The 24,105-nt window shown below is 51.9% G+C and overlaps 1 protein-coding gene across 1 annotated transcript in view; it reads left to right on the forward strand.

Annotated features, from left to right (window-relative positions):
- The window catches only part of CDH22 (cadherin 22), a 135,589-nt gene that overhangs the window by 109,957 nt on the left and 1,527 nt on the right, over positions 1-24,105 (forward strand). The window contains exons 9-12 of the mRNA XM_032263705.1: positions 12,020-12,141; positions 12,261-12,378; positions 20,781-21,032; positions 23,903-24,098. Coding sequence (XP_032119596.1) covers positions 12,020-12,141; positions 12,261-12,378; positions 20,781-21,032; positions 23,903-24,098 — 688 coding nt within the window. The remainder of the gene's footprint in view (positions 1-12,019; positions 12,142-12,260; positions 12,379-20,780; positions 21,033-23,902; positions 24,099-24,105) is intronic.

Genomic DNA, 24,105 nt, shown 5'->3' on the forward strand with positions numbered 1-24,105 from the left:
GTGAGCTGGGAGAGAAAAAGAGAGAGCCCTGCGACATGGCATCCAGCTCAGTAAGGCTGTGGAGGTGAGGAACTGAGAGCACGGGGAGAGGGCCAAGGGGAGTGCCCTCGGGCTTCCTCCATGCCCAGAGCAACACTACCACCGCCACAGCCTCCACCTGCTCTCCCAGCTTCTCTGCCCCGTCAACCCTCAAGGTCTCAGGCGTCAACAGAGCCACCAGTAAGCAATCATGACAACAGGAATATGGTTGATTCTCTGAGCTGCAGGCGGGCAGGCAAACATTGAAACCCACCCCTGCCCATCGGGACCCCAGGCCTCTCTCCCCAGGGGCCCTCCTGCCCCAAGCTCCTCCTGCCAGCCCTCTTCCTCCTCCCCTAGCTGCCAACCCCCATTTCCCAGGCCCCACTGGCCCATTCTGGGGCCGAGGAAGTCCCTAGGCTGAAGTTCCCTTCGTCTCTTTCAACTGCAGTTTAAAAGGAAATATAAAACTGGCTCAAACCTCAGTGCCTGCTGCTCCGGAGGCTTTGAATCCACTCCTCCGCTGCATGAAAGGGAGATAACAAAGGTGGCTGGGGAGGAAGTGGCGGCTGGACTTGGGGGAAGAGAGCCCCCACTTCTTCCCTCCTCAAACCTGCTCCCTAGGTAGCAACTGAGGCTTTGGTCTGCAGAGGAAGCCAGGGAGGACTGGCCTGGCTGCTGGGCAGGAATGCCTCCTCTCCCTACCCACAAATACACGGCCCCCCACGCACACCACCAACCTGTCACTGGACCAATGTCCCACTGCCAGCAGCAATATCCTCTCGGGTTAAGCATTGTGCTTCCACCCAGTGGGTCTCTTTCAGAAAGCAGCTAGAATAGCATACGAAGCCTGTAAGACTGCCATTTCACAGGAGAGAGAATCGGGGGAGGGATACTCCACAAACATTTTACAATTTTTACTTAATATATATTCTGGGATGGATGCTTTTTAGCACATACTTTATTGAATTATGATCAGTAGCATGATCAGCACCCATTTTTCTGATGGGAAAATCGAGGCTCGGAGAGTTAGGAAACTTTCTTGCCAAAGATGTGCACTGGCAAAGCTGGGATTCCGACCAGGCATTCTTGGTCCCCGTGACATGCTGTGGCCTCCCTTTTCCGGGCTCTCTCTGCTCTCTGAGCCCCACCCCCGTCCCATCCATCAACCCCAGTAACTGACCGTGGGGAAGGAGATGTGTCCCTGAAAGGAAAAGACTAGACACTGGGCTTGAGACCCCCCTTCTTTGCCCTGCGATCCCCAACCCCTGCCCACTCCTCACCCAAGATATTAATTAATGGGAAAAGGAATGGTTTTGCTTCACAGAGGTGGTGGGAGGATTAAACAGCATAGCTCATGGGAAGAACTTAGCCTAGGGGTTGATGCTTAGTAAGTGCTCAGTTGATGGTATCTGTTGGTCTTAACTCTGTTCCGGGCCCTTTCTTGTGATAAGCTCATGAAATCTTCATCCCTAAGAGGTGTCCATTCTACTGCCATCTTCACTGTGTAGGTGAGGAAACTGACTCAGCATGGCAAAGTCATTTGTCGAGTCCCATCCCCAGCCTGCCTGACTCCAGAGTCCGGTTCTCCTCAGCTGCCCCTCCAGTCCAGTTTCCCTGGTGCCGGCACAAGATCAAGAGCTCTCACAGGCCAGGCATGGTGGCTCACACCTGGAATCTCAGTACTTTGGGAGGCCAAGGTGGTCAGATCACTTGAGTTCAGGAGTTTGAGAACAGCCTGGCCAACATGGCAAAACCCCGTGTCTACTAAAAAATACAAAAATTAGCTGGGCATGGTGGTGCGTGCCTGCAATCCCAGTTACCAGGGAGGCTGAGGCACAAGAATCGCTTGAACCTAAAGGCAGAGGTTGCAGTGAGCCAAGATCATGCCCCCGAGCTCCAGCCTGGGCAACAGAGCAAGACTCTGTCACAAAAATAAAAAATAAAAAGAGCTGTCACAAATAATGGGCCCACTCTTCCTTTTCACCATCTCCATGAGATAAAGGCAAACTTATTATCCCCATTTACAGATGAGGAAACAGAGGCTCAGGGAAGAACAGGGATGGCGCCAAGATCACAGAGCAAGTCCAGGCAGGGACAGGCTCGACCCCAGACCTCCCGCCTCCCACGAGCCAGCAGGAGCCTCAGGTGCATGGCCACTGGCTCTGCCCACCCAGCCCCATGCCCTCCCACCAGAGCGTCCATTTGGCTTTCTCAAAAACGGAGGGGAAGCTCAGAGGGTCAAAGCGGCCCCACCTGCTCCCAGGTGTAACAAACATGAGGTGACAAGAATCAGAGGGGAAATATTTATACACAGCGGTGGCGCTTGGTGAGCACCTGGGAGAATGTTGCACTCAGCCGGGAGCCGCCGCCTGTCATACTGGATTACCTCAAAGACTCCCAAGCCACTTAGTATGCTGGCTCCCCTCTCCCCGAACTTCTGAGTCATCCATTCTGCCCATGCAGACGCTCCTTCCACTGACATTATCTTTAACGTTTTGTAATCATGAAATATTAATGACTGATATTGAATTTAAAGTACAATTTGTGTCTGAATCCTTCGGTGGAAAGGGCAGTTGTAAAGGGACAGTCTTCAAAGAGACTCAGGCGGGGGGGTCTAGGGGAGACTTGGAAAGCCAACACTGCGGGGGGGAGTGCCAGAGGGGCATCCAGCCACACTCTCAGGAGTCACCCAGCCCTAAGCTGATCTGGAGGGATCATAGCTAGATGTCCAGGACAGCAAAGGGTTAACCAGACTCGCCAGAAGCTTCCCCATCTGGGTCACCCCAGGCCAAGTCACGTCTCACAGCACCCTGCTTTTCCCTTCATGCCACAGAGCACGTGTTATGATTTACAGATGCATCGGTGTGAGTATTCAGTAAAGATCGCTCTTCCCCGGGAAAGTGTGCCTTCCATGAGGGCAGGGCCTAGTCTATACCTGCAGCACTCACGCAGGCTAGGCACACAGTAGGCATGTGTATCTACTGAATGGACAAATGAACATGCTTGCCTGCCCAGATGGAAAAACAGGAATGCATGATGGGGAAGAACTGCTTCTATCACATGATTCCCAGTTGGGTGGGCCTGGACAGGTCACTCTCCATCTTGTCACCTTGGTTTTCTCATCTATAAAATGGTAACAATCATACCTACTTTACTGGGTGGCTGTGACAATGGTAACTATTAATAATAGCAGCTTCCGGCCGGGCACGGTGGCTCACGCCTGTAATCCCAGCACTTTGGGAGACCAAGGTGGGTGGATCACCTGAGGTCAGGAGTTTGAGACCAGCCTGGCCAACATGGCGAAACCCCATCTCTACTAAAAATGCAAAAATTGGCCAGGCGTGGTGGTGGGCGTCTGTCATCCCAGCTACTTGGGAGGCTGAGACAGGAGAATGGCTCGAACCCAGGAGGCGGAGGTTGCAGTGAGCTGAGATTGTGCCACTGCACTGCAGCCCGGACGACAGACCAAGACTCCATCTCAAAAAACAATAATAATAATAACAGCAGCTTCTGTTTACTTACAGCTTACAGTATGCCAGGCATTGTGCTGAATGCTTTCTATAAAACGTAAATCCCCCAAAGATTAGAAATTATGTGCCTCAAGTGCCTAGCACAGATGCCTTTTGTGTGCCTGACACACAGTAGGTGCTCTTAATAGTCAGAAAAAGAATCCGAGAGGAGAAGGAATGTCGGAGATCATGGGCTCCAGCCCCACACCCATCCTGTTCTGTACCTGGGGAGACAGAGGCCAAGGAAGGGAGTCCCCCATGAGGCTTTCTGACTCCCAGTCTGTGCCTCTCAGAAGGACCATAGAGGGGGCCCGAGGAGGCTGGAGGAAGAGGCAGGGATGGAATGTGAAAGTGGCAGTGGCGTCTGAGCAGAGAGTGCTCAGTTTCTCCTGCACACACGCACCAGCCATGTACCCCCAGCCAGTGTCTTCTGGGGCCTCCTGTCACCCACCCCAGCCTGGGCCGGGCTCTGGGACTTGGTGATGAACGAGGCTTGACCACTGACCTAGAGTTCACAGGGGGCTGGGAGAGACTTCTGGGCTCAAGCAGTCCTCCCGCCTTGGCTTTCCAAACCAAAGCAACACAGAGTGACAGTCATGAGGTCACGGCGATTCCTAAGGACCAGGGAGAGACTTGCCCTTTCCGTGAGCCTGTACAGCCATGTACACCAGAGGTGTGTGAATCAGGGCTGGGCTCCTCTTGGACGGGATGACTCCTGGGAGCCTGTGCCACCTAAGTTCCTAACGGACCCTGACAAGAACAAAGATGTTGTGATATCCGTGGGGTCTCAGTAGGACAGCTCAACCAGCAAGGGCCAGAAAACTCTTCCAAGAGGAGGGGACATCTATTTTTTGGTGTGTGTGTGTTGTATTTGACCGAGTGTAGAAAGTTATCACAAGACAAAAGTATGCCAGGTTGCAGGGTCATTTATCTATGCCGGCGACCACAGAGGACTCACGTCTCTCCAACCTGTGGTGGCAACAGGAGGATGCCACGATTTTTTATACCCGAAAAACCACCTTGGGAGTGGGGGTGAGGGGCGGGGATGGGGATGAAAAGGCTTCAGACATTTCAAGGGCTAGGGGATTCTGTGATTCACCTCCTGGGTGGAGACAAGGGCGGGGGTCTCCGGACATTCCAAGGTCTAGGGGACTTTTGTCATTCTGTTTGTTACCTCAGTGGTTTACAGAAGTCAGGATATACATTTGTTTACACATCGTCTGGGTGGTGATAGAAGTCACAGATTTTAGCAGTTACTGATAAGAAAAGGTAGGCAGCTTTACATAGTTTTGAGGAACAAACTGGCAGTTCTATTCACAGAGGCCAAGGACAGTAGTTATTGTAAGGAGAATGGGGCAGCCATTTCAACTTATCTAAAAACAGTTTTGCATTTTATAAAATAGTTTTGCTCTGGTTCTGGCTCTAGGCCAGCACAATATCACGTGTGTGTGTGTGTGTGTGTGTGTGTGTGTGTGTGTGTGTTTTGTTTGGTTTTGGTAGAAAGGGGGCTCTCACTATGTTACCCAGGCTGGTGGTTACCCAACTCCTGGGCTCAAGCAATCCTCCCACCTTGGCCTCCCAAACCAAAGCACTGGGATTACAAGCATGAGCACCAGCACCTGGCCGAGAGGACATCTGAGCCGGATTTCAAAGGCCAAGGAAGTTTCTCCCTGGGCAGAAAGGGGATTCGGGTGCTCCAGGCAGAAAGCCCCCTGTGTGCAAAGACCTGGGAACTTGGAAGTCCGAGGCCCATTCTGAGAACAGAGAGGCTGGGTTTGGCCAGGCTCTGGGGCTGGAGGGTGTTGGGAGCAGGTGAGGTAAGGGGAGGGTAAAGAAGCTCACTAGGCCTGTACAGAAAAAGCCTTGATATCCCATGGGGAACCAGATATCTCCTGGAGGTGACAGGTCTTTGAGTAGAAGAGTGGCATGATCAGATGTTTGGTCCCCAATGTTCCCTTGGGTTTGTGGAAAGGGTGGCTTGGAAGGGACAAACGTGGAGTCGGGGGAACAGGCAGGAGGCTGTCAGGCTCAGCTTTGGGCTCAGGGGCCAGGGCAGGGCCAGGGCAGGTGGTTGGGAGCTCCAGGGAGGCTGTCCAGGAGACAGACATGTCATGGCTCTGCATGGAAGTGGCTGCTTTGAGAGGCAGTGAGCTCCCTGTCACCAGAGGTGTGTAAATCAGGCCTGGGCTCCTCTTGGACAGGATGACTCCTGGGATCCTACGCCACCTTGAGTACCTACCTAATGGAGCCCAACAGGAACAAAGATTTTGTGATATCCGTGGGGCCTCAGCAGGACAGCCCAGAATGTTAGGGACCAGCTGACCCCCTGGGAAAGGAAACTTTCTCCCATCTCCACTTTGAATTTCAGGGATGTTATAATGTCAGGGTCCCTACTTCACCCAGAGTCTTCCCCCACCCCTGGGAGAAATAAACTTCCTCCTAATAAGGTCAAAGCTCCCATTTTCCATGTGGAAGCCAAATAGATCATTGAAGTTCCTTCGAGGGACAGAGAAGGGCACCTGAGCCTCCTGTTCCCACTGGAGGGGTGTGGGGACAGGGCAGGGAGTGCAAGGAGTTCACTGCTGGCTGCCCTGACACCCCCTTCCCTGGAGCACCCCCCCATCTGCTCGCCCCATGCACCTCACTGTCCTGGCTGCTTGTCTTGGCGGGCTTGTAATTGGGATGATAAATCTTCCTGCCCAGCTGGCCAGCTCTAATCAGAGCCTGGTGTTTGGATGCAATTTAATTCCCTTGGGGAGGAAGGAGGGGCTGGGGCAACAGTGAGAAGAGGGTCCAAGCTCTGCTTGGTCCCCACCACTGCAAGTGAGAGGGAAGGCGCCTTCTTCGAGCTGATCTCTCTCCTCTCTCCCCCTCCCAATCCCCCCACTCTCCTTCCCACTCCCACTCTGCAGCTTCACTTCTCTTTCTCTGTGACAGCCAAGGAAAACCACAGAATCCTACTCCATTTGTTTTACTGATGAGAAAACCTTGGTCAAGAGAGAGAGAAAGAGAGAGGCAGGAAGAGGGTCCCAGCACTAGACTGCTTCTGAAATGGAGGGGACCCAACCCCTGACACAACAGAGTCAGCTCATCCAAGGAGGTCTCTGTCTCTCCCCTGCACCTCCCCAGCATCCCTCATGGAGCGTGCTCATGGTCAGGGATGCCACAGACACTGGAATCCATTCATTGGACATGTCTTTATTAAGCACCTACTATGTACCATGCAAGCAGTTGTATGCAGCAGTAAAGAAAATATACAAAACTTCTGCTCACCTTCTAGAAGAGGAGATAGACAGAGGGTGAGCAAGTTAAATAAAAACAGAGAGTGCTGGGTAAATGCTACAAAGAGGAGTAAGGCAGGGAAGCAGTGTCTGGTAGGATGGTAAAGGGCGAATGGAAATAAGGTCTTTAGGGAAGGCCTCTCCGAGAAGAAATCTGGCGAAGATTTGAAGGAGGTAAAGGAGCGAACTTGGAGCAGAGCAACAGAGGGAGAGAAGGGTAGCGAGGAGGCCAGGGAGGCCACAGCAGGATGATCACAGGGGCCTTGTGGGCATGGGGGACTTGGGCTTATCCTCGGATCACCCAGAACCAAGAGCAATCAAGGAAAGCTTCCTGGAGGAAGCAGGGGCATTTATTTGGGGCCTTGAAGGTAAAATGGATCCTGACAGCTAAAGACATGAAAGGCAACCCCATGTGGTAGTTTAAAAATCCTCCTTTAAACCAGACCAGGTTTGAGTCCCAGCTCCTATGAGACCTTGGGCCGCCCCTCTGAGTTCGTTTCCTCATCAGTGAAACAGGAACAATACCAGTCTCTGCCTCCCACCATGGCTGGCAGGATGAAACGGTGCCACCCAGACCCTGGTCTTTGGCAGGTGCTTAATATGCATTTGTTGCCATTCTTCCAGGGAGGAGCACATTCCTAGGAGTGCCCTAACAGGGGCACCAAGCCAGGCCCCGTCTCCTCTTCCCTTCCTACCAGCCCCCAGCCCTGTCCCCACGCTCACTCAGATTGGTCGGATGTCAAATGAGTAACTGTACTAGGGGCTGGGATCCTCCTTGGAAGAGATCCAAAGTCTCATTATCCACAGCCTCCCCTCCCACCCCAGGGCCTTTGCATGTGCCGATCCCACTGCCTGAGATAATCTTTCCTTTCTCATCCCCCTTGCACAATTACTTCCCAGTCAGGACTCAGCAGGACTCAGCAGAAATGTCACTTAGTCCAGGAAAACATCCTGCCTGCCACCAGCCAAGACCCCCTGCTCCAAGCTCTCACAGCTCCTGAACTTTTTTCCCTCAGCTCTTCTCACAGTCTGGAGTAATCTCTGTCCCTGCTACCAGACCGAGACCATGCTGTCTTATTCACTGTGTGTCCTTGGTACAAAGGAGATGCTTGATCCACAACTGTCAGCAAAAAGCACAGGTCTCAGTTCCAGATTGTCCAGTCCAATCCCCCATCCATTGCACAGAAGAAACTCTGAGGCCCAGGGGAGGCCAGAGACCTGCCCCACTCCACAGCAGTTCTCCTGTCCCAAGTTTGGTCTCTCCCCAAGGCACCCTGAGCTGCCCAGCCTCCTCAGGCCTCTCGGACCCCCAGGGGCTTCACCTGCCACCTCCTGGATTAATGGTGAGGCAGCTCAAGGAGGAAGCACCGGGCCAAAGCACGTTTAATTTTAATTTAGGAATCGGTTAAGGCTGCAGGCCTGCTCAGCCCTGGGCTGTCAATCAGCCTTCCTCAAGGCTGCATCAATTAGTTTAAAAATATTGAATGTAATTTTGCCTGACACAACATATTGCAGCTACTGCAAAATATAATTTATTTTAGAAGAAGAAATAATTAAACTAATTTGCATGTCAGTCAGCTGAACTGAAAAGCCAAGAGGGGAGGGCTGTGGGGGACCCAGTCCTTGGAGGAGGCACCTGCCACTGGCCATTGTGTGAGAGCCGCTTGGGCCCAGGTCTGAGCCGCAGCTGCCACTGAAAGGACAGATGCTCAGGCAGCAGGAGGGCCCCTGATGTTGTATCAGGACCAAGCAGTGAACGTGGAGTCGGGAGGTTTCGGACCCAGCCCCAGCTCTGCTGCTGACTCACCTGGGGCTGTGAGGAAAACCCTTTCCCCTCCGTGGGCCTCAGTTTCCTCATCCAGAAAGTGGGATTAACAAGCCCTTCTTCAACGGTTATTTCAAAGACCACATGAGGTCATAATAAGAGAGGGTGTTGTGAACTGGAAGATCCTGCACAGGAGGTCAAGCTTAATCAACTGATGGATTCCTTGTTTTATCCTAGAAACATTTAAGGTGGCAAAAATTGGATTATTTTCAATTCTTATAAATGATACTAACTGCGACAGGAGGGGTTTGGAGGAAGCCAGCCAGGCTGGATCCCCCACCTCCCAGTCACCCTAGGGTGGTGGTTTACAAAGCTTGCTACAGGTATCCCCTGGAGCTGTTAAAAAAACACATCCATGAGCAAGCCTTGGGTGTCAGTGTTGTTTAAAGGCTTCCCAGGTGATTGTAATGTAGCCATGCTGGAGACACGCTGCCACAAAGGCAATGGCAGTGGCAATGGGTGCTGACCTGGGGCCAGCCCATGAGCCCTGAGCTTCCAGGCTAGCCCCAAATTCAGGAGTTCCTAAAATAAGTTCTGCAGATGGCAACTTTGGCAATTCAGAGGTCACTCAACTGCCCACCGCTTAGGTCTGAGACTCTCACTCATGCCAAGCACATTAGGGCTTTCCCACAAGGTGACCTGTGACATTTTAGAAGAAGAGGTAGGAGAGGCCCAGCATAGCCCAAAGCAAAGGTGCTATAATAGGGGTCTCATCCACAGTGAGACCAGCAATCCGGGAGGGATCACCCACTCAGCAGTCCCTCCTGCTTTACCTTCGATATGGCCCGTAGGACCCTGTCTCTCCCTCCAGCCCCTACACCCCCACCACCCTCCACTGCAGGGGAAAGTGCCCTGCAGGAACACTAGGCCCTGGCCGCCCCCTCTACTCTCCCTCTGCCTCTGCCGGGAGAGAGAGGCGCCTGTTCCTGGCTGTGGGCCTCACCTCCCTCCTCCCAAAACCACCCGCCGTCTGTCTGTTGAAATTCTCCAGCAACGCACTCTTAAAAATAACGGTTCACCCGGCATTCCCAGTCACGACTCCCATCTCTCGCCCCAGAAAAGCCCCCTCTAATCACTGGAGTGGCAGATCTGGGTGAGCTGAGAAGATAATGTGCCCCTGGCTAAGAGGAACTCCAGAGAGAAGCCGGGGTCTCAGTTAATTAAGAACGCAGCCCCTTCCTTTTCCTGACCGACCCCCCAGGAGGTGGCTGCACCCGCCCTCCTATCTCTGTTCCTCTCTTTATCAACACGTGAGCAGCTGCCGTCTGCACACAGCGGACCCCAAGTTCACAGCAGGAGGCAATCGACTAGTCCCACTCCCTGGGAAACTCATGGGGAGCCTGGATGCCTGGAAGCTTTCAGGCTGTCCCTAAGAGCGCTCCCTGCCAGCCCAGCCAGAGATCCCCATCTTGCAAGTCACTGCTTGGAAGTGAGGTGTGGTTTCCTCCCCCAGGAGATGTTACTGAGGTCACTGGCAGGCGGAACGTGTCAGTAATGGACATGTGGCCGAGATAGCAGAGGATGGGGCACCAGAGGGCACTGAGAGGTCTGAGCTGGTTGGGGGTTAGAAAGCACCAACATTCAGGGCACTGTTCAGACAGGACAGGCTGGGATAAAGTATTCCACATCCTAGAGTTATTTAATGTCATTGCTGATAAGACCTTTTGAGGATGTCTGTTTATTTACAAACGCTCATACAGCACTTGCTGTGTGTTGTACACACAGTTTTAAATGCCCTGCAGATATTAACTCAATTTGTCTCTTCACCCGGCTATTAACCCATTTATGCCTGAGGTTGCAATTTTTTGAATTTTCGCAATCAGACCTTGGCGATGACCTTGAGCAGTAGGATATAAATAACTTCCACATGCTCAGTGTTCCAATAATGGAACACTAGGCATAAATGGGTCAGTATTAGACCCATTTTGCAGGTGAGAAAATTGAGGCACAGAGAGGTCAAATGACATGGCTCATATTACACAGACATAAAGTGGCAGAGCTGGAATCAGAACTACCCAGCATTGCTCATAATCGCTATGCCCTCTGTTCATTTTCCAGGTGTTGAAACTGATGTCAGAGAAGGCAGGGTCTTACCCAAGACCAAACACTGGGTCAGGGACACAACCATGCTTGGAATTCAAGCCTCCTGCAGTCTCAATCCTTCCAGGCTTCATTCATTCATTTATTCATTCAGCAAATATTAATGTATTCAAATTGACCTGGAGCATATCCCATCCTGCTGGTAATCCAGAGATAAATATGACAGAGACCATGACCTTGAAGACATCCCAACTGGGAGGGGTGAGGACATCATAGTTTTGCTGGCCAAGATCTACCTCCTTGGACTTGTCTGGCGCTTTTAGGATCAGGTCTCGAGAAAAGAGAGGTTTTGGAGTTTAGCTGCCAGCTGACCCATGTCTCGAAAGCATCCCATGTTTTAGTTTCTCCTTTGCAATATGGGGATAGAAATTGTACCAAACCACAGGATTTCTGCAGGGATACTTCAAATAATGGTTGTAGCTGCTCCACATGCATGCTGTGTGCTCTGTGGTGGTAGGGCGGGGGTGCGGGGGATGGCAGTGGTGATGACAGTGTTGTTGGGGGCCAGGGATGTGATGGTGATATTGGTGATTACGATGGGGTGATGGGGTAACAGGTGGGCTGGTGATGCTGGTTGTGGTGACTATGGAAAAGATGGTGGTGCTATTGGTGATGATGACGGTGATGGTGATATTGGTGATGGTGATGGGGTTGGTGGTGGTGGTGAGGGTGGTGATGGTGATGGCGTTAGTATTCTTTGTGGTAAAGATGATGAGTATAGTACTAGAGGATGTGGTTCCGGTGGTGGTGGTGCTAATTCTAATGGTGATGGCAGTGATGGTGATGATCTGATGGTGATGGTAGCGATGGCAGTGGTGATGGCAGCAGTGTCAGGATGGTGATGGTGGTACTGATAGTTATGTTGGTAGACGCACTGATGATAATGCCAATGGTGGTATTGGTAATGGCTTAATGATGGCAATGGTAATAGTAACAGTGGCGGTGACGGCAAAGGCAGCCATCGTGGAGACAGTGATGGTGGTGTTGATGCTGACAGTGGTGATGCTGTTGGTGATGGCAATGGGTGCTACTGGCGATTGCGTGGTAAGGGTTGTAGTGGTAATACCAGTGGTGCCAAGGCTGGTGGTAATGGTGGTGATGGTCACAATGATGATTACTCAACTTATGCCCAAATGTTCCCAGTTCCGGTGCTTATACCAGCTTGGTTGACCCACAAATCTCTCAGTGTGACCCCACTGCCCACTGTTGTCCTCGTAGTAGAGAGGAGGTTATCTAGTTCTCACACTTGATGCCTCTCCCCTGCTCCTGTGCTCTCATTGCAGACAATCATGCCCAGCTATCCCGGGCATCCCTGAGGATCCGAATCCTGGATGTGAACGACAATCCCCCAGAACTGGCCACACCCTACGAGGCAGCTGTATGCGAGGATGCCAAGCCAGGCCAGGTACCCCTGTGGGGCTGGGGCTGGGGATTGCCTCCAGGACTGGCCAGTGGCACCCTCTACCTGGGCCCAGACTGGTCTCAGCCTCACCACTAGCCCCCTATCCCCTCCTCACCCCTCAGCTCATCCAGACCATCAGCGTGGTGGACAGAGACGAGCCCCAAGGCGGGCACCGCTTCTATTTCCGCCTGGTGCCTGAAGCTCCCAGCAACCCTCATTTCTCTCTGCTTGACATCCAAGGTGAGCCTCCAAATCCTAGGATGCAAGGAGGGAGGGGCACAGTCTCCCTGCCCTGTTCCCGTATTATAGACAGAGGGAAGGAGGCATCCACAGGGCCTGTGTTGGATCTAAGATCACATGGAAAGTCTGGGCCAAGCTGGAGCTGCTACCCAGCCCGCTGGCCAAACACAAGCAGGGTGTGGGCTGGTGGAGTGGAGGAGGGCGTCCCAAAGATGAGAAATGGCAGATGGGAAGACATAGACAGGAATAAATGAGGAGTGGTTGTGCCAGAGTCCAGGGTGGAAAGAGCCCCCGTTCTGAGTGAAGACTGAACCAAGCCACGTGCACCCCCACCCTGAAGGTTTTTGGTTTTTTATTTGATTTTTTTTTTTCTTTTTTTGAGACAGGGTCTCCCTCTGTCACCCAGGCTGGAGTGCAATGGCCCGTTGCCACATCCACCTCCCGGGACAAGCAATCCTCTTACCTCAGCCTTCCAAGTAGCTGGGACTACAGGCATGTGCCACCATGACCAGCTAATTTTTGTATTTTTTGTAAAGACAGGATTTTTGCTGTATTGCCCAGACTAGTCTTGAACTCCCAGGCTCAAGCTATTGGCCTGCCTTCGCCTCCCAAAGTGCTGGGATTACGGATGTGAGCCACTGTGCCCAGCCCACGATGCAGTTTAAAAACTGCTTTATTCCACTCACGTTCCTTTTTTGGTTTTTGGAATTGTTCTTAAAACAAGGTCTCGCTTTGTCACCAGGCAGCAGTGCAGTGGTGCAATCATAGCTCACTGCAGCCTTGAACTCCTAGGGTCAAACAGTCCTTCTGCGTCAGCCTCCCGAGTAGCTGGCACTACAGGTGCACACCATCATAGCTGGCTGATTTTTTAATTTTTTGTAGAAATGGGGTCTTGCTGTGTTGTCCAGGCTGGTTTCAAGCTCCTGGGCTCAAACAATCCTCCTACCTTGGCCTCCCAAAGAGCTGGGATTACAGGCGTGAGACACCACACCAGACCCACTCACATTTCTCTCTGCATCCTCACAGCCAGTGAGGTAGTTTTCTGACCCCTGTCCCCATTTTGCAGGTGATGAAACTGAAACTCTAAGAGGGAAAGAGCCCTGCCCAGGGTCATAGAGGGCCCCGGTGGTGTGGGTAGGATTCAATGCACCTCCATCTCAGGTCCAGGGTGCCTCCTACCTAAGCACACTACCTGGAAAGCAAACTGCCCCACCCCACCTGAGTCCACTGTGAGACTCCCCTCTTCTGGCTCCCATGAGTTCCTCATGATGTTCACGTTTGAACCTTTAAGGAATAGACTGAGGGAAGGGGCAGTCACCAGACCAGAAATAAGACAGCAGGCTCAGCGAAGAGTGCTCTATACAACCCTAGCAAGCGCTTGGTCCTCTCAGGGTGCTTTTATGTTGCTGTTGGTTTTGTTTTTTGGAGTGTTTTTTGTTGTTGTTGTTGTTTTGTTTCTTTGAGACGGCGTCTCATTCTGTTGCCCAGGCTGGAATGCAGTGGCTTGATCTCAGCTCACTGCAACCTCCACCTTCCCTGGTCAAGAGATTCTCCTGCCTCATTCTCCCGAGTAGCTGGGGTTACAGGCACACACCACCATCCCTGGCTAATTTTTGTATTTTTAGTAGAGACAGGGCTTCACCATGTTGGCCAGGCTGGTCTCGAACTCCTGACTTCAGGTGATCCACCCGCCTTGGCCTCCCAAAGTGCTGGGGCGCCTGTTCCTCTCTAAGCCTCAGTTTCATCATCTAGAATGGGATAATAACACCTTCTGCCTTGGGCAGCTAGGTAGCCCCAGTAAGATAAGGGCCACCAAGATATAGTGTTAATACCTAGAAATGTCAATTTCTACATCCAGCAATTATTTATTGAGCAATTATTGAGACACAAAGCCTCTGTGTCAGGGTCTGCTCTGGGTCCTGGCAATCCAATAGCAAACACAACAAAACCTAGTCTATATTCTAGTGAGGAGAGACAGAAATTACGTAAATGAAAAAGTATGTTGGGATGATAAGTGGCTGGGGCGAGGGAATAATGCAATCTCCACAAGGGTCTGGACTTGACTTTGTTCAACCCTGGGTACCTGGAGCAGGGCTTGGCGCATAGTAGGTGTTTGATAAAACGTGTTTGATGAAACAGTGAAAAGTAAAGCAGGGGCTGGGCATGGTGGCTCACATTGGTAATCCCAGCACTTTGGGAGGCCGAGTTGGGGGAGATCACTCGAGGTCAGGAGTTCAAGATCAGCCTGGCCAACATGGTGGAACCCTGTCTCTACTGAAAATACAAAAATTAGTTGGGTGTGGTGGCAACCTGTAATCCCAGCTACTCTGGAGGCTGAGGCAGGAGAATAGCTTGAACCCAAGAGGTAGAGGTTGCAGTGAAGTGAGATCATACCATTGCACTTCAGCCTGGGCAACAGGAGCAACACTCCATCTCAAAAAAAATGGGGAGGAAAACAGGGTAAGAGGAGAAGCTATATTCTTAAATAGTATAGGCTGGGAAGGCCTCTCCGAGGGATCTATAGTGAGAAGGGATCTATAGGATATGAGAGAAAATGACCATCCCAGTGAAAGAAACAGAAAGTGTGAAGGCCCTGCGATGGGCAGGACTGGGGCAGTCTAAGAACGGAGGAGACCTGCATGGTTAGCGTGAATAAGGAACAAGACTGAGAGGAGATGTGGTCAGCCAGGAGGCCAGATCACGTGGCATCCTTCTGGCCTTGGAACAGGTCTGGGATCCTTGTCAGGGCCTTTACACACCCACACCCCAATGCGAGAGGCCTTAGTGGCCTCTGAAGCCAGACCTATCTCCATCTCTGGGAGTCCTGTTAAAAATATGTAAGGCTCATGCCTATAACCCCAGCACTCTGGGAGGCCAAGGCAGGAGGATCCCTTGAGGCCAGGAGTTTGAGAATAGCCTGGGCAACACAGTGAAAACCCATCTCTTTAAAAAAAAAAATTAATTAGCTGGGTGTGGTGGTGCACACCTGTAGTCCCAGCTACTCAGGAGGCTGAGGCAGGAGGATTGCTTAAGCCTAGGAGTTTGAGGCTCCATTGAGCATGATTGCACCACTGCACTCCAGCCTGGGAGACAGAGTGTGACCTTGTCTCAGTCAATCAATAAATAAAAATAAATAATGAAAAGTAATAAACATATTTAACAACCAGTACAGCTCAGCTAGCCAATCAGAAAGGACGCTGGCCAAAACCTGGAGCAGGACCCCGGAAACCCTGCGTCGCCAGGCACTAACTCCTTCGTGGCTTGATTGTGTCAAAGTTGGGAGGATGCCGGGGGAAAGGCTGAGGCAGCAGGGAGGGACTTGGGAGGTGCAGAGTCAACAGCTATTTAAACCTTTTTTGGAAGTATTTCAATATTTTAACAACCGGTACGTTCCTGCCTACTCATTATTCCAGTAGTATCCTGAGCTGGTCACAGAAAACACAGCTAGCCTTGGCTCAACTCTGCCAAGTTCACGTCTTTCCAACCCAAGGGGCCTGAGATTCTGCCTCAGTTGCTTTTGTTTAGCTGGGGGGCCACCAGACCTGCCATCCAGAGTGCCACCTGGTGTAAGCTCCGGGGACAAGGTGGCAGCAGCACGCTGAGGTCACAGCAGCCGTGGAAGTCCTCCTCCTCCAGTCCCTCAGCCCCTTCCCACTACTTGCCAAGCCCCCTCCTCCTCACTGTATAAATATCCTAGGTGACAAACGGCTACCCCAACCCATCTGTTTCTTTGTACAAATGTGTAGCCAGTTTGGAAACGTGATTTATAAATATTGCCTTTGCAGCCAGGGATTGACACTGATGTATGTCAGGCCAGATGGATGGATGCAGCACTGGGCACAGATCCCACCTAGAAGGGTGGGGTAGGGGGCTGGGGTGGCCAGCGGCTTCCCCAGCAGAAGCCAGCTGCTGCCTAGGAGGGCAGCTTGATATATTCAGTGATGATGCCTGGGGATTCCCCTTCATGGGATGGAGGAGTGGTGGGGACCAGAGTTCCCAAAACATATGGTCCCATGGCCCGAGACAGCAACCCTGAGAGACAAACATCCCTGTTCTTGCTTGGCAATCCGAGGCTGAGCCGGAGCCAGCCGCTCATTTCTCAAATCTTCCTACTTCTCTGTGCCTCCACTGCTACTATTATCACACACCTAAAACACACGAGAGCTTCCTGGCTGTTCTTCCACATCAGCTCCTGCATTTCAGATGATAAGCTCTGTCAACTAGAACACAGGCCCAGCAAGGACAGGGATCACGTCCATCTCACCCACTGCAGTGTTCCCAAGGGCTGGGATCATCCTGATAGAGAGATGGTGCCCAATTCCTACTTGCTGTTGAATGAATGGGTTTGTCACTAGATCACTTCTTTGCTTAAAACCCATCAATCAATGACCTCCTGTTGCTTTTAAGAAAATTACCCAAATTCTGGCCAGGAGTGGTGGCTCACGCCTGTAATCCCAGCACTTTAGGAGGCCAAGGCGGGCAGATCACTTGAGGCCAGGAGTTTGAGACCAGCCTGGGCAACATGCTGAAACCCAGTCTCTGCTAAAAAGTACAAAAATTAGCTGGGTGTGGTGACAGACACCTATAATCCCAGCAATTCCAGAGACTGAGGCAGGAGAATCGCTTGAACCCACAGGTAGAGGTTGCAGTGAGCCGAGATTGTGCCACTGCACTCCAACCTGGGCAACAGAGCTAGATTCCGTCTAAAAAAAAAAAAAAAAGAAAGAAAGAAAGGAAAAGAAAATGACCCAAATTCCTTACCACAGCCTCCCAGGCTTCCCACAGTGAGCACCGGCCACCTCCTCCAGCCTCATCTTGACTCGTCATGGCTATTACCCTCATCCCTCCAGCCACAAAGGCCTGAGTGTCCCTGAATGTGTTATGCTTCTTCCAGCCCCAGGGCCTTTGCATACACTGTTCCCTCTCCCTGCAATCATCGTTCAGGCTCAGGAATCATATCACTTCTTCCAAGAAGCTCTCCCCAACCTCCTCAACTGGCTCAGGTCCTCTATTATGTGCTCTTCCTATATTCTTCCTTCGCAGCAGTCACCATCGTTTGTAATTGTAGACTAAATTGGGGGCTTATTTGATTAGCATTGTTTCTCACACTGAAATATGAGCTCCGATCCAGGACCAGCCGTGAGCTGGCTTAGCTCTCTATTGTTCTCTCACAGTGAATAGCATGGTGCCTAGCACATAGTAGTTAATAAAGATTTGTTGGATGGAGACCAGGCATGGTGGCTCACACCTGTAATCCCAGCACTTTGGGAGGCCAAGGCAAGAGAAGCCCAGGAGTTTGAGACCAGCCTAGACAATGTAATGAGACCTCATCAGTACATCAAAAAGACCTTTAGATTTTTTTTTTTTAATTAGCTGCACATGGTGGTGTGCCCCTGTAGTCCTGGCTGCTCAGGAATCTAAAGCGGGAGGATTGCTTGAGCCTGGGAGGTGGAGGTCACAGTGAGCTGAGGTCACACCGCTGCACTCCAGCCTGGGTGACAGAGTGAGACCGTGTCTCAAGAAAAAAAAAAAAAAAGATTTGTTGGATGGATGGAAGAAAGGAAGAGTGCTTTCACTGGAAAAATTCAGACAAGTCACTCGTCTCTGAGCCACAATTTCCATATATACAAAATGGGAATGATGCCACAACTCCTAATGGGTTGTGAGGATTAAGCATTACTATGTATTTAAAATATGCAGAGAGTCCTTGATGCATAAAAAATATACATGCAAATGGGTCCCATGCCATTCCCTCTTTCCCCATCTTGCCCTCCAGCCTTCTTTCTTCCCCAGTGGAAGGCAGATTTTTCAATCCAGTGGGGTGGATGCACCCTTAGCAGGAGCGCTAGAGTTCAAGCCTGAATGTCGCTAGTTTGAACTGTCGAACTTGGCTCAACCTTGCCAAGTTCACAAAGCTTTCCAACCCAAAGAGCCCAAGATTCTGCCTCAATTGATTCTGTTTCACTGGGATGGCCACCAGAGCTGCCATCCAGTGTGACCACCCCGTGTAAGCTCTGGGGACAGGGTGGCAGCAGTGACCTGAGGAGGTGACCCAAGACCACCAGTTCTCCCAAAAGCTGTGGTTCATTCAAGGATCGCTCTTCAAGACTGGCTCCATGCCAGCCGTGGCCAGCCATGCAGTGGAGAAACAGGCGCACACTAACTTAACACAACGTGACAAGTGCTGGAACAGAGCTGTGCATGGCACCTGCGTAGTCAGAGCAGGGAGGGGGAGCCATAAATCCTTCCTTCCCAGGGAAGCGGAGAAAGGAGGCCACAAGAAAGGAGGTGACATTTAGCTAGAGCATGACGGATGAGGAATTTGCCCAGGCAGGAAGGTGAAGAGGGTGTTCCAGATAGTGGGAACTTTACGAGCAAAGGCAGGGCGGCCTAGAGGGAGCCAGCAGCAGGTGCAGGAGAGGGAAGATGGGGACGGAGTCTGAAAAAATTTTAACCAGCATTTATTAAGCATTTCTTTGGGCTGGGAACTTTTCTAAGGGTTATGTGTGAATTACACCATTTAATTCTCACACCTGTGTGATACCCTTTCTGAGTTTAAAGATGGTAAGCTGAAGCTTAGCGAAGCTCAGTGGGGCTGGGCGCGGTGGCTCATGCCTATAATCCCCGAATTTGGGGAGGCCAAGGTGGGCGGATCACAAGGTCAGGAGTTCAAGACCAGCTTGGCCGACATGGTGAAACCCTGTCTCAACTAAAAATACAAAAATTAGCTGGGTGTGGTGGCAGGCACCTTTAGTCCCAGCTACTCAGGAGGCTGAGGCAGGAGAATCCCTTGAACTTAGGACGCAGAGGTTGTCTGAGATCGTGCCACTGCACTCCAGCCTGGGTGACACAGTGAGACTCTGCCTCAAAAAAAAAAAAAAAAAAAAAAAAGCAGCAGCTCAGTGGGTTTCCCAAGCTAGTAAATGACAGACTTGCATTATTTTTCAACATTTTAATGGCAATTCTCCAATGTGTATAAAAGCAGATAGGCTGATGGAATGAACCCTCATGTGACAGCACCTCATGGGCAGTCTCCAACTCTCAGGCAGTCTCCAACTCGCAGCCAGTCATGCTGCCTCTGGACCTGCAGTCCACTTCCAAGATTGCCAAAGCCCACGGGTCAGACACTCCCAGGGCCCCTTCTCTTACATGGCGTCCATGATGAGAAAGGCCAGATCTGGGGCACTGAATTGGGGGTGGCTAGGGAAGGGGCTGGGTTAACTGGGGCCACGAAGCAGAGTAAAGAACCCAGGCTGCCAACAGATCGCTCAGATCTGGCTCTCAGATTAGAGACCAGACTGACGACCGTGGGAAGAGGAGGACTGGAGGCCCCCAGAAGGAAGGCAGGGCCCCCTTTGGCAGAGTTGGCTGTGAAGGACGGATGGCAGCCTTCAGAGCTCTGGGCACTTCATACCCCTGTGTGTGCAGAACTGAGAGGGGCCATCAAAATGACACAGGGTCAGGTGGCCTGACTCCTACAGAACAGGTGTGAAGGAGGTAGGAAGGGCGGAGAAGGGGGTGCCACCTGCTGTCACCTCAGCCTGTGCTCCAATGCAGCCACCATCCCCCTGCGTCCTGCCTGGCTTCCCCAGTGACAGGCTGAATCAGTGCCATGAGTTCCATTGTGTTCGTTCACTGTCCTCTCTGGCCACCTGTGTGAAAAGGAAAGATGTGGGTAACGAGACCTTGATGCTCCAGAGCCCCTCATCAGGCCCCTCACCACACCCCCAGCCCTCTAGGCTCAGCCTCTTAGGCAGAGACTCCTTGTCAGGCTCCAGGACTCTCAACTGGCCTTGGGATATGAGGGACAGAAAGATTCCACAGTCAAAGACAAATGCCAGCCAGCATTCCCAGTCCCCTCTGATAATCCAGGACTTGTCAGGGCCCAGCAAACCACAACCCAAGGACCCTAGGACTCCTAAGGTCAGAATACGCTGGGAAGCTGGGGTGGAATCTAGAACAAAAACAGGCTGTTGAGACAAATGGCAAAAAAAAAAAAAAAAAAAAAAAACCTGACATAGCTGGGGACAGGACCTTGGCCTAGCTGGGGACAGAATCTTGGAATAGCTGGGGACCTTGGCACAGCTGAGGACAAAATCTTAGAATAGCTGAGAACAGAATCTTGGGATGGCTGAGGACAGAGTTGTGGGCTACGTGGGGATAGGATCTTCGGGCAGCTGAGGGCAGAATTTGGGGGACAGAATCTTTGGGCAGCATGGGGCAGAATTTGGAGGCAGCTGGTACAGAATTTTGGGAGATCAGACAAGAGACCCATGAGTCCACTGGGAGGCTGTAGTTTGGGGCATAGGGAGGCAAATCTTGAGGTGCAATCAGGAGGTGGCTAGGACAAGGATGCTGACCCCGGGCCCCAAGTCACACTGCACCCCCTTCTCCTGGAACAGACAACACCGCTGCAGTGCACACGCAGCACGTGGGTTTCAACCGGCAGGAGCAGGATGTGTTCTTCCTGCCCATCCTGGTAGTGGACAGCGGGCCACCCACGCTGAGCAGCACGGGCACACTCACCATCCGCATCTGTGGCTGCGACAGCTCTGGTGCCATCCAGTCGTGCAACACCACGGCCTTTGTCATGGCTGCCTCCCTCAGCCCCGGCGCCCTCATTGCCCTCTTGGTCTGCGTTCTCATCCTGGTCGGTGAGTCCCTCAAGAGCCACCCACCTCTGCCTGATTGACCCCCATCCTGGGCTCCTGGGTTTCCTTCCTAACCAGCCGGCGTGGGGCCTCAGCTTCCCTCTCCACGTGAGGATGGGCTGGTGGAACCATCTCCAAGCTCTAACACGCAGTCCCCATGAGGAGTCTTCTAAGAGCAGAGCAGCCCCGCCACAAATTCCAGGACTGAGTTCACCGTGGGCCACCCCCTGCACAGCCCGAACCCCACCCTAATTTTTAAAAACCAATCATATTTTTTAAAATTCTTTTTTATTCTCTACGTAGGATTTTTAGTAAAAGGGCTATTGTGAACCTCACAACTATATGGCCAGGCATATCATCCCATTTTTCAGATGAAAACACTGAGGCTCAGAGAGGTTAGGTGGCTGGTATAAGGGTACTAGACAGCCTTCGGATTTGATATTAGGTCTTCTCACTCTGTGCGCTCTGCTCCTCTAACTACCACCTGCTATGAATCTAAACTGAAAGCAAAATCTCAAGTCATTAGCAGTGGGGGTGTGGGGGGCAAAATCCACACAGGTATCAGCCCACTAGAAGCCATTTGAAACCCAAAGTGTCCCCAATGAAGAGGTCGAATTTCAGAAGCTAACCTGGATTTGAGTGGCCATATGCCACCTGTCACAGCTATGGCCACCCAAGTACAGAAGGGCACTGAGGCCAAAGCTCGAGGAGCTCAAGGGAGGTCCAAGTGTAGATTCCAGCTTTGCTGTGCTCCCTGGGAGATGTCAGCTGCCTCCCCCGCCCTCGCTGCCTAGAACTGGCATGGCCTCTGTCTACCCTCAGAGGACCTGCCCATGGCCAGGCTGTACCTCCTCAGGCCTCTGAAGGGCCCTGGGCAGGCTCCTCCTAGTTGGGAGCCCCTGCTTTCTCTCCCCATCCCAGCTCATGGCTCAGAAACCCTTTTTCCAGAGGGTGCACTTTACAGCGGTTTCATTTTCCGAGGCAATGCAAACAAATTTCTGCCTAATTGCCCACAAACGAAGAAAGTGCACATCAGTGCTCTAAAGGTGACAGGCGGAATCGCTGATCAGGCCTGGCACATCTGTCGCCCGCCGCCCACAAAGCTCACCATCTGCTCCCTTGGGCATCCCCCTCCATAGCTCCCAGCCTCCGCTCCGAAAGCCATCCATCCATCTTTCCATTCTCTCCTGACACTTTCCTTCCCTGTGGCCTCCCTCCGGGCCTGTCCCCAGCTCCCGTGCTCTTCCCTATCACAAGCCACCTTGTTAGGTGGTGAGCAGGTGCCTTGCCCCATGGCCCTTGCAGCCAGCTCTGGCCACTGGAGCTGTTTGGAGGAGCAAAAAGAATCCAGTGCCCAGCACAGTACCTGGTACATGTCTGTCCATCTGTCTGTCTATCCATCCATCATCATTTACCTATACATCCATTGAGTCCCTCCCATGTGCTAGACCCTGAGATTTAGCAGTCAACAGAAGAGACCTAAAAGCTCTGAGTAATTGAAAAGTTGGGAATGTTAACACTGAGGAAGGGGAGACTCAGGGTGGGGAAGGGGAAAAAATTAGTATTTCACCTTTGAACATGTTAAATTTGAGATTCTCTTGGTCAACAAGAGGACACGTTGAGTAGGAAATGGAATGTACGATCTAGATTTCAGGGAAGAGGTCCAGGCTGGAGGCTGAGATATGGGAATTGCGTTTCTAAACGGAACTTTTGAAGTTATAATAAGACTGAAGGAGAGCTCCAAGAGAGGGAGCATGGATACAGAACCAAGGTCTGAGTCCTAGGACATCTGAATTAAGAGAGGCAAGGAGAAGCCTGCTTAGAAGATGGAGAATGAGTGTTCAGTGAAGTGGGAGGAGGAGGAGGAGAGCGTGGAGTCCTAGAAATCAAGTGAAGAAAGCCAGGAGGGGACAATCATTCATTCACTTACCCATGTCTCCATCCAACTCTTCCTTCCTTCCTTCCTTCATTCATTCAACAAGCATGCTTTAAGTGCTCACTGCAGGCCAGGCACCAAGCCAGAGGAACATTTCCCAAGTCCTCAAGGGTAGCTTAGGGTTTGTGTTTCGGGGTGGAGACAGATGTGGTAAAACAGCAAGGTCTGGTCTGTGGCAGAGCTGTGGCTTTCAAACTTGAGCTGCCTCTTCCTGTCTGGGGGTCTTGTTAAAACACACATTCGCCCTCCACTGCCACAAGATTAGTGGCAGGATCCAAGGATCTGCATTTCTAACAAGCTCCCAGAGGATGCTGCTTTTGTCCAGGGGCCACACTTTGAAAACCAGTATGATAAGAAGAAGGAGCCCCTTCCTGGGGGATCTTGGAGGGGAAGGCACAGAACCTGGCAGGCAGCTCTCAGGGTTCCTGCAGACCTTGACCTGAGAACCAAAGGGCTGAGTAGGAGCTCAGGATTTCTGGTGTGGACAGAGGAGGGTGAGGGTGAAAGGGGGGTCAGAGTGAAGGACATCTTTCACATTCCCTCCCCAGCTCCATCTGTTTCTCAGCTGCCTGCTTCGCACCCCCAGCATCTAGAGTCCTCAGAGAATGTATCTCTTCATAGAGCTGAGAAGGGAGACCTTGGGCCTCCTTACCCAGGAAAACCTTTAACACTGCTCTCCCGTTGGCTACCTCCACCCCAGAGGTAATCTAGCCTCGATTTGCATACCTCCCGAGATGGGTGGCTCACTACCTCTCCAGACACTCAGCTCAGTTCTGACTGTAAGAACGGCTTTTTGAACAGAATTCTAAGAAATCTGTAGGAGTGTTGAGGCTGGGCCCACTCTGCTGGCAGAAGGCGGGAGGAGACGGGGTAGAGGGTCCTCCTAACGCCCTGGGAGGGGCTCGGCCCTCAGTCGCCCCCTCTGTCCCCCTCGCAGTGCTGGTGCTGCTGATCCTCACCCTCAGGCGCCACCACAAGAGCCACCTGAGCTCGGACGAGGATGAGGACATGCGGGACAACGTCATCAAATACAACGACGAAGGCGGCGGCGAGCAGGACACGGAAGCCTACGACATGTCGGCGCTGCGGAGCCTCTACGACTTCGGCGAGCTCAAGGGCGGCGACGGGGGCGGCGGCGGC

Source organism: Sapajus apella, unplaced genomic scaffold (assembly GCF_009761245.1).
Source record: "Sapajus apella isolate SASKATOON/1434 unplaced genomic scaffold, GSC_monkey_1.0 scaffold137, whole genome shotgun sequence".
Taxonomy (NCBI): domain Eukaryota; kingdom Metazoa; phylum Chordata; class Mammalia; order Primates; family Cebidae; genus Sapajus; species Sapajus apella.